Source organism: Parasteatoda tepidariorum, chromosome 4 (genome assembly GCF_043381705.1).
Source record: "Parasteatoda tepidariorum isolate YZ-2023 chromosome 4, CAS_Ptep_4.0, whole genome shotgun sequence".
Classification (NCBI taxonomy): domain Eukaryota; kingdom Metazoa; phylum Arthropoda; class Arachnida; order Araneae; family Theridiidae; genus Parasteatoda; species Parasteatoda tepidariorum.
The window spans coordinates 35,203,119-35,217,016 of record NC_092207.1 but is presented as its reverse complement, the minus strand read 5'-3'; the positions used below and the strand labels follow the sequence as shown (position 1 = coordinate 35,217,016).

Sequence of the window (13,898 nt, the reverse complement as noted above, 5' to 3'; positions counted from 1 at the left end):
TTTTTTTTTTTTTTTTTTTTTTTTTTTTTTAAATTTCTTGTGGGCCACTGCCTGGAAGTTGCCAAGACTTGGCGATTACTCTGTCACAGATTACGATATGGGAATCTCCTTTTCTTATTTCTCACTTTGACCATAAGAAGCTGTTATTATTAATTTTGACTGGTTAGTATTAATAATTACCGGATTTATCACTTTAACCGTAACACATATACAAAGAGGCATACCCATGTCCCAAAGCTATATAAACCGTTTAATCACATTGACCAAACTTCATTATCATTAATAATAACTGGTTGAAGAGAATAATTTGCGACTATTCTTACTTTGACCAAAAGAAGCTGTTATTAATTATTAATACTGATTTATTACTTTAACTGTGACATATATTCAGAATTCTTGAAATAATATATATTTAGAAATATTGCAGTCAAATTTTGAGATTGTTAAATATAACCAAAAGTTTTATCATCATTATTCTATTTGTACTTTTCATCTGTGCTAGACATTCATTAATAACTAATGAGGCAACAATTGATATGAACAAACTTTAAGATTGAAAGCCCTTTTCATTTGATCATAGAGACTGAAGAATTTTTTGAGATTTAATTATAACGGAGAGTAGCTTCTAAAATCATCCGAATAAAATTTTCGATGCAACCAAATGCATCTATAATTTAATTTATGCAAAATGATAACTTTGACGTAAATTAGTTTTGAAGTTCAAGTAATAATACAAGCTGAACATCTATCTAAAAATGAAAATGCAAACTAATTGAATTTCATGTTTTCATTACTTTTAAAACGCAAAGTTTGTTTGCGTAAAGAGTTTCTTTTTTATTAAAAAATAGTTCTTTATTAAGAAATATTGAGTATAATTTTAAGCAAAAAAATTGCTCATGTTCCATCATGATTTTCAATAAAATCTGTTCGCACAAAAACAAAAGGGTACTTGAATTAGTAAAATATTTGAAGTAAAAATAAGTTTTTTTAATAACATAAAATTTGAAAAGATATTTTTTATATCTTTAAACATAAATCATTCCTTTTTTATTAATGTGTTGCAAGTTAACATAATAAACTAAATTTAATTTTATCAGACTATTCCTTAACTATTAGTAATTTTAATGTTTTTCTAAAAATAGTTTTTTTTTAATTAATTTATTTTACAGTTTAAATTGTGAAGCATTATTGAAAAAATTAATTTTTGTTAATTAAAAAAATGAATGTTCTATTTAGTTGTAAAAATATCTAAACAGAAACACTTAAACGAATTCATTGTACAGTGAACTTGCAATGAATTAGAAAGAAAAAAAAATTGAAATTTTCTTGTTAATTTATTTACATAATGATTAAGTTTATTATTTTTGAAACTAAATTATAAAATAGTGTATTGCGTTAACTTTTAATCACCTTATATAAGTTATAAAATTATAAATTATTAAGTTATAAGTTATTAAGTTATAAGTTATTAAGTTATAAGTTATTAAGTTATGAGTTATTAAGTTATAAGTTATGAGTTATTAAGTTATAAGTTATTAAGATATAAGTTATTAATTTATAAGTTATTAAGTTATAAATTATTAAGTTATAAGTTATTAAGTTATAAGTTATTAAGTTATAAAGTTTTACCGGTAGTCCACCATTCATGAAAAGATTTTCTTGAACTACAGATAGGCATGAATCTTGTCAAAGCATTTTTTAATTAAAACTTAAAGATAAAATAAAATTAGTCATAAAAATAAGCAAATAAACAACAAGGCAAGTCAAATTTGATTTCTTTGTCCATTTACATTACGATCACATTTATCCAGACATTATTAAAAAAAAGTCATTTATATATGATTAAATCACAATAAAGCTAATTTAACACCATATTTTTTACATTTGCATAAAAATCAAATTTATTATTCTTTTGAACTAAATTATAATACAATCAGTTACACTCAGTTATAATTAATATCCGATTTTTCCTGTTGTATAAAACTGAAGAGAAAAGAATTTATTAAGTTTTAATAGGCATGAATCTGATTAAAGCATAATTTTTTTTAATCAAAACTTAATATTAAAAAAATAAAAAGAGTTTATTATTATTAATTTAATTTAACTATGATTATAATTTACCCATTTAAATAGTAATCAAATTTATTACTCTTTTAATATAAGTCATGAAACAAATGTATAATAAGTATTGAGTTGAGTTAGCTGCATGCAAAGCTGTTTGAATGTATGGGGCAAAATTTATTCATTAGATGCCTTTGATGATCGTTATCACTGAGAAAGTTAAAAAGCTAACTTTCTCTTTAGAAAACAAGCATAATAGTAAACAAAAGTATTTACAATTAGCTATCATATGTTGTACCTTAAGCCAACACAATGAACCGTTGGATGTTGACCATTGGACAAAACTCAGTAGAAGTTCTTTTCTTATGCACTTATTTGAATTTTGATATATATAAAATTAAAGTTGAGTTTTCAATTATCCTGCATAAACTCTTTTTAAAGCCCAGAGAGCTTGAGAACTTGAGAAAATGCAATAAGAAAAAAAAAAGAACAAAGAGCAATAAAAGAATAAAATTAAGAAGGACATTATCGCAATCGGATTTTTAACCCCCTCCGCCCCAGTACCGCTCAATCAATGTGATACAACGAAGCGCACGGCAAAAGAAAATAAGGGGCCTATCCATAATGACGTAATCCCTACAAAGAGTAACTAAGGGGTCCGGATAAGCACCAATTTTAAAAAATTGTCCAGCTATGCTGAGTAAAATGTCTACTCTGTAAAAAAAGGGTTTTTTCAAAATTGAGCAAAAATTCGTCAAAATATCTCCGAAACATATTATTGTCGAATTTGAAAATCCCATGTATTCATAATTGAAAAAGCAAATACACACTTACGCAAAAGCACGCAAATACAAATATTCATTGTCTCAAAAGTGCATTGGAAGGAGAAATATGTGAGAAAAATGCTTTGTCTGCTGGCAGGGTTCGAACCAAGGACCACAGAGATCATTGTAAAATACTCTAACCACCATACTTGTACAACTTGTAGAAATTTTTCGGATGAAATGGTTAAATAGCAATTTATTTAATTGTTAATTTACCAAATTCAATCAAAAAAAGTCAAGTAACCATAAATAAGATGGTATTGAAAGTATTAACTGTGAGAAAAACCGTTTATTAACTGCTTTAACCTAATACGGTAAAGCAATCAGAATTTTATTTCACTGACTAGTCTTACCTAATGAAGCCACTTTTCCTTGCAGATAATTAAGTGTAAAAGCTATTATTAATCGATTTTCTGAGAGCTTTTTAATGCATGATCAGATCCAATTGCTTAAATGACCTTTATTCAGAAATTGGAAATTCAGAATTATATTCAGAATTATTCAGAATTCAGAATTATAGAATGTATAAAATTTTCTGAAGTAATATGCAAGCAATTTAGGAAATTAAAAATATTGAGCATTTTCCAGATTATAAAGAGTACAAACTATAAAACTGACCAACTTTTCATCCACTCTGAATAACTTTTGATCTAAAGATCTGATCTTCAAGTTCGAGGACTCAATCTGCAAGGTTCGAAGGGGTGGCGATATTTTTAGATACGAAATTAGAGGGAAGAGCCGAGAATCAAAAATCACCGATTTCGCTCAAATGCTGCATTTTGGCTTTTTTTTTTTTTTTTTAATGATGTAAAACATTATATACTTTACAATTAAAAAGCTTTTCAGATGTTATAAAATAAAATAATGAAAAGTAATAAATATTTACTAAAAGTTATACTTTGCATGGAATTATATTTGGATAAATAAATTTTATAATTGTGTACAAAATGCTTTGAATTTGCTTAAAAAGTTCTCGAGATAATATAAAGTACACAAAAAGTAAAATGAACATTAACTTTGCACAAACTTTAACAAAATAAGCACAAACTTTGAGTCACTCTCCTGACCAAACTATTGTGACCATATATCACAGATTGAAGCTAGCCTATTTATTTTTCTTGGAGGGAGGGGGATACGAATCCATCAAAAAAGGTACGTTTATTCAGAAGAAGTACGTTTTTGTATCTCATTTCCTAACTTAAAATATCGTAAGCACTAATTAATTAGCATATTTGAGATCAGCCCCTCTACCATTATAAAATTGAGTCCCAGTACGTGAAGATCCGATCATTAGATCAAAAGTTATTAAGCTTGTTCGCTTATTCATTTATTTTTTTTGCACACTGTATATTGTGGACTTTGATTTGATTAAATATAGCATGCTCTAGAAACAAGCAAAAAGAAATAAAAAGGAAAAATTCAATAGACATTAAAAAAATCCTCCGACTTTTCTGTGTAAACTCAAATCACGAATATCCATTTTTTGTAATTAAACAAAACATAAGAAGAAACTCTGAATTGTGACTATATGTATTAAAAATAAACATAATATTAGAAGCTTGGTCATGTGAGAGACAGAATCAAATGAGACAAAAATAGTGAGAAATTTAGGAAACAGACAAAAAAAAAAAAAGAAAAAGAAAAAGAAAGCACGAACAAAAATTTTTTGAGCTAAACTAAATTTATTCTACCCTTTTTTGTGAACACCTTTTATTCCGTAAATAATTTTCCTATTCTTTTTATTTCTGTTTGTTTGTTGTAACACGCTTTTTTCCATGTTTGATTTCATGTCACACAAGGCCTGGTTTCTAATTTTTTGTTTAATTTTAGTTCACACATATGGTCAAAAGTACTATAAACTTTATTTTTTTCTTTATTTAAAAAAAAATTATTTTGATGATTTTTTATAGAGTTTACAGAAAAACGTAGAATGAATTTAGATTTCCTACTTACTGTTGTATACTATTTTTCACTCTTTTCCTCACATTTGATTTTGTGTCTCGCATATGATCCAATTTCATGTTAATTTTTATGCATATAATCAAAAGCTACAGTTTATTTTTTTTTCTTTGTTTGAAAAATTGACTTAGGGTGATTTACTAAACCAAGAAAACCAAAAAAGAAAAAAAAAAAGGAAATTAATTAGTTTAGCTCTAATACATTTATCCTTTTTTTCTTATTTGTTTGTTTGCACCCTCTATATGTCGCATTTAATTTTGTTTCTGACGCCTGACGAAACACAGTCATTAATTTTCTTGCAACACATAGTTTAAAACTATAGATTTTTTTTGCACGTTTTATTTGAATTAAGTTTAAAAAATAAATCAAGTGTAGCTTTTTTTTTCCGAGCATACAAAGATGAGAAGAATAACTTATAATAATAAAATATCGATATAAAAATAATTAAGGTGTTCAAAATCTCCTTACCGTTACTGATTATATTGAAAAGTAATTTCATAGGGATTTTTATTTCTAGTTAGTATTTTTTTCTTCTTTAAAAAATTAGTTAAAATTTTAATTTGATTTTAAGATTCAGGTAGTAGGAAGCATTGCTTTCTTAACTTTTAGTTGTGCTGCCATCTATTAGAAAAAAAGAAAGATTTTTTGTCACGAGAAATATTTTTCTTATCTTAATATCAATTGAAGTAGATAAAATATCATTACGAAATATGATTTTATATAAATGTTTTCATTTTTGCGTATTTTATCACCGCGAAAGTAAACTTAGACTTATGACTGAAAGGCAATTTTTATTTTATTTATAGTTGTAAATCCGTATTAATTTACTAAAAAAAAATATAATTATAATTTTATTTTTTCTAAATAAATATGTATTTTCTAAATAAATAAATATAATTTTTTATGTTATTAAATTTAGTTATATTCATGGATACAGTTTTTTTCCTTTCTTTTTCTGTTTCCGGATAGATGAAAGAAAAATTAATTGCATATAATATTTTTACTGTAGGCTTCTTTTTTTAAATATGAGATATTAAAGCATGAATAAAATATGTAAACAAAAAAAAAATATTAAAATGAATAAAACGGCTAAAGCTTTTCATAAATAAAAAGCATAACCTTACTTCAGTGTCTGCATTTAATTAATAATATTTATCTTATGCACCACATTATAAGATTTTCGCAATAAAACTGCCTTTTTCTTTTATACTATATTTAGACTGCAATAGATTTAGTATTAAATTCCCGCTATGCTCAGTGCATCAAATAGTAGGAAGTCAGTGTACCTACCATAGTTGTAATACGTTCTGGTTGCCCATTACTAAAAATTATGTTTTCTTATAAACACCATAATCATGCACAGTGAAAAATGTCGGTTTAAATTACAATAAAAAGTACCGGAAACCAGGTTGACAGTACTTTTTTACTGCTAAAGCCATTTTTTACCGTAAAATTTTATGGAATGAAACATCTGATATATCGTAGTTTTTACAATAATATTTACAGCAAAATCACTAAATCACCCTAATTAGATACACATTTCTGTAAAAATTACGGTATAAAATTTCACGGTGAAATGGATTTTTTAGATGCTGCAATTATTCGTTGCACAATTATCATATGACAAAGAAGCAACACATTTGAAAAGGACAGATCTGATTCAGTAAAAACCAACAAAAAAAGTGGCAATGAATGTTTAATGATAATAATTCTAACCCATCAGAAGTATGTACATAATAGACCCATTAATAGTTATTACTTTAATATTTACCACACTTTAATGTTAAACTTAACGCCAATTAACATATATTTTTGAAGAAAATATCAGAACAACATGAAAGTAAATAAAAAAAATCAGTTTACATTAGTGTTTACAATTTAAAATAGTTGCGAAGAGCAAAATAAGCATTGGAATAATCTAAAACTAGCCTATTTGCCTAGCTAGTATGAAATTTAATCATCTTTTGCTAGGTGCCATCTTTGAGCCTAGTACAAAAATGTTTTTGATGTTAATAATCCCTTCCTCGCTCTGCATGATCTCAATAGCAATTTGTCGGAATTATCAAAGACTTCTATTTCAGATTGTTACTAATACTTTTTATTAAAAAGATCATTTAGACTATAAATTTAGGTTTGTAAATTTGAGAAGTTCTCTAGTAATCCTATGATGAGTTACTGGAAGTACCGTTTAGGTAAATTTATGACTCTACTTAAATGATCTCATTAGCAATTCGCCGGAATTATCAAAGATTTCTTTTTCAGATTGTTATTAATACTTTTTATTAAAAAGATCATTTAGACTATAGATTTAGGTTTGTAAAATTAAGTTCTCTAGTAATCCTATGATGAGTTACTCGAAGTACCGTATAGGTAAATTTATGACTCTACTTAAATGACTTTTGATTTACCCTTCTCTCTATATGAGGAATATTGAATAGCAAAATTTACAATAACAAATATAAACAAATAAATAAATTTATGACAAATTAATAACAAATAAATTTATGACTCTACTTAAATGGCTTTTGCAAAATTTACAATAACAAGAAGTGGTTCTGATCTTGGAGCAAATCTCAGGGAAGGTCAAAGGTCGACTTGAAATTGTGCTATCAGAAGCTCCCTGCTTGGCCAAGAGATCAGCATTCTCATTACCAAAGAGGCCAAAGAGCCACTGTCTTGGTCTGGAAAAGAAAGACCTCTACTCTGGTCCCTTACTTGTATTTGATTTCCTGAAGACTTTCGAGCTCATTGACTTGGTTAGCCTACGGCTGACCAAGAGGAATAAGTCAACAACAACAACAATAACAAAAAAGAATTTTTTTCGAGAAAAATTTTCTAAGCATTTCATTTTACTTATTATTTTCAGTTTTTTATAACTTATTTATTTATTTATATAAAATGCTTTTTTACTCTCTAGATTTAGGTCAATAACTTCAAAAGTTCTTTTGAAATCCGATGATGAGTCACAGAAAATACGAGAGATTAATTAATTTTTAAGTCCAATATTTGACTTCTGATTTAGCTTTCACTGGGTAAAAAATTATTACACATGATAACAAAGTAACTTTTTCCCTATGCAACTCTTATAGAATTCTTTTTTTTTTTTTTATAAAATTTCTTATAATTAATTTTTCTTACATTTAGGCTTTGGACTTCGGTAAGTTCATCGTAAAGTAAGGTAAGTTCAGAAACGCTCTTGAAATCCGAAAATGAGTTACAGGAAGTACCGTAATTTATGACTCAACATACTAATGACATCTAATTTTTACTTCTCTCTCTACGGGGTCAAAAATTATTAAATTATAGTTTAGCAAAAAACATGCTTTCAAAATCAGTTTTTCTAATATTTAAGTTATTATTTTATTATAATTTATTTTGGATAAAAGACTTATTTAGGTTCAAGATTGGGGTGTGTAAATTTAAGAAATTTGTTGTAAATTTATTGAAACCTTTTTGAGTGCTCCTCACACAAATGTATTGCTATATTTTGCTTTGGCTATATTGATACAATATTAGAAAGCACTTCTTTTTGCAGATATAATCGTGTGAGCTGATAAAAAAAGATTATCTTTTATTTTTCTGATTTTTATAATTTTTTTTCCATGTTTTCTTTACATTTTGAACTATATATATATAAAATGATAATTAAAAAAACAAGTAAGTTGTTTGTATGAAATAATCAATAAATAAGCGAGTTTTAGGATTATGCGCAAATTTTTTTTCATTTAAATTTTATTTTCTGAATTAACGAATTAAGGCTGTTAACATTATTTTAAGGACTAAGAGTTCAAATTCGGAAAATGTTGCTCGGAAATGTTTTATGTTGCTCTGAATGACCGAAATTTCCACTTAGGAGAATGTCGACGTTCTGCGTTGATGTTAGCATATTTATTAAGTTTCATTAGTTTCTCTTAAGTCAATAAATGTCGAAATTTAGAATATATTGATGGTGAATGTTGTATTTGAATATTTTTACTTTTGTGAATATTTTCATCGCTTCCGGCAACTGTCAACATTCAATATGGACTGAAGGAAGGCGTGTAAGGGGAAAATAATCTAAACGAACATTTTTAATTCAAAATACATTGCTGAATTTCGATGATTGCAGACATTCACCAAAATGACTGTGAGAATGTCAACATTCATAGAAAGAAATGGACATTCACTGAATTTTATGGCATACAAAATCGCCTGTTGTAATTTTAAAATTTAGAATTTAGGTGAATATATTACTCATGAAGAATCAAGATTGATAAAGCCTTGAAAGTAGACTGAATCATAAATCAGGAGTGATTTCGACTCAAGAAAGTAAAAGAAAACAATTTTACTTACGTGCAATTGTATAATCTAAAAATTTAAAAGTTGAGACTAGATATAGAGTCCTCCATAGAAGTATTATTCCATGTTTCCTGATAGAAGAAAAAAAAAGTTGTTAGGCAAATTTAAAATAGATTAACATTCTATCAAACGATGTACACTGAAAAAGAATCTGGGTCAAATTACAGTAACAAGTACCAGCTCTCAATGTGACAATTCTTTTTACAATGTGACAAGACTTAATGCAACAAAAAAAATCCGATGTAGCGTGATTTTATACAATAATATTTATAGTGAAATCACTTAAAATAAGAATAAAAGTATAAAACATTACCGTAAAAATGTATTCTACGGAAAAATACAGATGCTGTACACTGTGAAAAATTCTGGGTGAAATTACGGTATAAAGTACCGGCATTCTGGGTGAAACATCACTTCTATATTTTTTATCGTAAAATCTATTTTTACAGTAAAATATTACGTCGTAATTTTAACAGTAATATTTATTTAATTACAGGGATTCAGTTATTTCATGATAATTATTGCTGCAAAAATTAAGGAATATCACATTTTTTGTTCCGTAACATGTTCCGGTAAAAAGAGAATTTAGGGTAAAATTATTTACCGTTGTTTAAATCGGATTTTTTTACAGTGCAGTTAATATGCTAGTACATTTTATCGCATTTTAAACCGGAATTTGTTTTACAGTGTACTCAAGTTATCTTTTCAACTCTGTAGTGCAATAACCTGTTGCACAAATAAATGTTACTTGTAGAAAATGTGCATGTACCGAGTTAAGTTATTTGAAGTGTAAAATAAAATACTTTTTTTTCTTTCACCTAGAATTTACTTATTAGAATTGACATTTCTATACGTATTGCTATTGCGCAAGATGGTGGACGCACAAAGTAACAAACCTTACAAACATTTAAGTCGTTTTTGTGGTGTGGTTTACTTGAAGTTGACCTTAAGAACAACCTTCAAAAAGTCAACCTGAAGGTTTTATAATCAAGTATCATATTTTAAAGGTTGTTCTTAATTTATTAACTTCATATAGTGACTTCATATTTTCTCTTTAAATTACGCAACTCTACTCTATATTTTCTAATTGAACTGTTTATTTAGGGTCCGCCTGAGATACTTAACTGAATATTCCCAAAATTGTACATATATTTACAAATTCATTACAGTGAATAATTTCACCTTCTTTCAAACAAAACTAATGAGGTATAAATGCATGCAAAAGTGGTTTACTTTCAGAATCTAAATTGCGAAATAAAACACCTTTCATGGACAAAAAAACTTTAAGTATCAAAAAAACACCAGATTTTGATATCTGACAGGTTCACCAGAAGATGGATGTTTGACCAGTGTAAAAAAATTCAACAAAAGGGTGTTTCATCATGCATTTTAAAAGGTAGTTTTTAAAATTGTGAAAAAGAATGCAAAATTGTTTACTTACAAAATCTAAAAGGTGGAATAAAACACCTTTCATTGAAAAACAAAACTTAAAAGTATGAAAAAAAGCACCAGAGCTTGATATCTGACAGGTTCACCAGAACATACATGTTTGACCAGTGTAAAAAAATTCAACAAAAGGGTGTTTCATCATGCATTTTAAAAGGTAGTTTTTAAAATTGTGAAAATGAATGCAAAATTGTTTACTTACAAAATCTAAAAGGTGGAATAAAACACCTTTCATTGAAAAACAAAACTTAAAAGTATGAAAAAAAGCACCAGAGCTTGATATCTGACAGGTTCACCAGAAGATAGATGTTTGACCAGTGTAAAAAAATTCAAAAAAAGGGTGTTTCATCATGCATTTTAAAAGGTAGTTTTTAAAGTGTAAAAATGAATGCAAAATTGTTTACTTGCAAAATCTAAAAGGTGAAATAAAACACCTTTCATTGAAAAACAAAACTTAAAGTATGAAAAAAGCACCAGAGCTTGATATCTGACAGGTTCACCAAAAGATGCATGTCTGACAAGTGTAAAAAAGTACACATGGGGTTGAAAATGCGGTTATACTATGAACCAAAAATAATTTCATCAATGTACTTTAAAATTCATTTACACCGCAAAATCAGCCTCATATGTCTCTTAAAAGCACCTTACTTTTTGTTAAGGAAAACAGTATAGTTAAACACTTAGATAACTTAAAGCCATCCTTAGTAGAAAAAAAATCTATCATTGTTTCATTATCCTGAACATAAACAATTTATTAAAGAGTGTAAAAATAAACTTTATTTGCTGAGACATTTAAGTACTCTGAATACAAGCATCATAATTTAGCTACTTATTTTATTTCCTTAAATTATTTAACGTAAAAAGATACTTTTGAGTAAGCCAAGGAAAATAAATTAAAACATTTGTAAACGTAAAGCTTTAATACTAAAATAATTTTTAAAGTTTTAGTTTTTAACTAGAAGGATAATTTTAAAGCTAAGAAAAATCAACTTATTTTTTTCCTCATGTTATTCCTGATGCATGTTATTTTATATAACAAATAGAAGAAAAACGTATATAAATGGTAAAAATACAAATCATATTAAACTTACACAAACATACACTGAGAAAAAAATATTATCAGAACTAGTAGAACACTGTAAAATTTACAGTGTTACTGGTCCTAGGGGAGCACCAAAAAGCACGGTGATTTTTATCGAAGAGCTTTCATAATGGCTTCTGGCAAAATTGGCAATAAAATTTGGTTTTATTACCATGCTGTTTGATAGTAAATGAGGTAAAATTTGGTAATCTTTTCCCAATACCTCAGAGCATGGCATAAAAAACATTTATTAACATTAAACGGTAACACTAAACGGTAAAAATTAACATTTTAGTTTTGTATTTTTACTAAATGTGTAGTAATAAGAACTCTAATTTTGAAAACCAGTATTTCCAGTAAACAGTTACCATATGAAAGGAAAAATTACCAATTGAATGGTTTAGATACCATATATTTTGGTTCAACAACCAGAATCGTGGTTTTTTCCTAACAGAAGTGTTTTTTATCAAAGAAGGACGGAAATTTTAGTAATTCTATCAGAATTTTTTTCTCCGCGCGGAGTATGTTAATTACAAAACAGAGCGCCAGATTAACTTTTTATCTAATGAGGGGAATTAATCATGTTAAAAATCATCAATTCAAAGGGTCGAAATTTTACATGCTAACTATGCAGTTTTGGTTCCAAAGATTTGGGTTACGAAATCAATAATAAACTGTCTCTGAATAAATATACGAATCGGTAGTGGTAGCAATATAGGCTCAACGTTGAAAATATGGTCCCGATAGTTATTAAACTACAGGAAAGTGGTCACTAAAATATCTATTTTTATGCTGATTTGGCTATATATGTATTGTGCTTTATCTCTGGAACTATTTTATCGAATTGAAATATTTCAGCATGCATTTATAAAACTTATTTTTTCAACTAAAAATCCGCACTAAAAGTTGATAACAATTATTAGTTGTTATTTTTTTTATTTATATTCGAAAAAATTAAATTATGAAGAATGTAATTTTACATATAATTTTAAAAGAGATAATTGAAAAAATTCAAAATTTGAATGAAATCAGTGAAAAACTTTTTTAAAAAAAGCAATATTTATAAATACCCCAGTTTTGAGAACTACTTGACCAATTTAGTTCAAATTTCGTCGAAATTTCGTTCAATTTATAATTACATAGTCTTAAGCGACTTAAAAAATTTATATGCTTTAATTTATTAGTAATGTATGTAATATAATGTAATAAATAATTGTCAGTGTAGATTTATTTTGTGAATAACGTGCAATTGCGCGCAAAAATTTTAAAAGATCAGAAAACATAAAATTAACAATAGGTCGAAATACAGACTATGCTATTGCACTGTTAGAAATTTCACTGAAAAAAGGATTAAATAGCAATTAATTTATTTGTTATTTTACCATATTCAAACAAAACAGTCAAATAGCCGTAAATAAGATGGCATTCAAACTGTTAACTGTGAGAAAACAGTTTATTAACTGCTTTCACCTAATATGGTTAAGCAACTAGAATTTTATCGCCCCAATTAAACCCACGTAATGAAGTCATTTAGTTCTCTGCTGATGAGTACATATTATAGCAGAGAGGGATAATTTATCAATTTCATGACCGAGAGAAGGGGTATGAGTCCCAGCCTTGACTCCTCAATATTTTCTCCAAGCCCTTCAACATATGAAGAGCTGCCAGTGTCTTACTCTCCCCAATTTGTGACCCTGAGCTGTTAGAATACGATGTTCTCCTTAACTCGTAGATGGCGGCACTATAAGGCTGCTAAACTATCTCCAATAAAATTTACTTTTTTACGGTTTTGAAACCATGCCAGTTACATATGGTTAAAAAAACGTATAGTTTTGTGTTCATAGTTTCGTTACCATACCTGTTGTAAATGGTTTCAAAACCGTAATAGTAAAATAAATGTTCTTTACCGTAAAACTAAATTGTATGGACAGACTGCTGTCGGTCATTTTACTATAATTTAAGAATGAAAATTCAACAGTGTAGGACTGAAATAAGACTAGTAAATATTAAAGCCAGGGGCGGATCCAGAAATTTTTCCTGGGAGGGGGGTGATAGACTCAGATCCCCCCCACAAATAATTTTTTTTATAAAAATTTTTTTAAAACTATTTCTGGGTTCTTAATGCTAGTTTTCGCATTTATTTTTTTCATAATGAACAATAGAACAATACATAAATAATTAAGTATTCA

General features: G+C 27.3%; 1 protein-coding gene across 2 annotated transcripts in view; it reads right to left on the bottom strand.

The window, feature by feature from the left end:
* LOC107445377 (collagen alpha-1(IX) chain) overlaps positions 1-13,898 on the bottom strand; it is a 158,994-nt gene that overhangs the window by 113,169 nt on the left and 31,927 nt on the right. For both annotated transcript variants that reach the window (XM_043039897.2, XM_043039898.2), the window contains exon 2: positions 9,177-9,253. In XM_043039897.2, the coding sequence (XP_042895831.1) occupies positions 9,177-9,253 (77 nt within the window). The remainder of the gene's footprint in view (positions 1-9,176; positions 9,254-13,898) is intronic.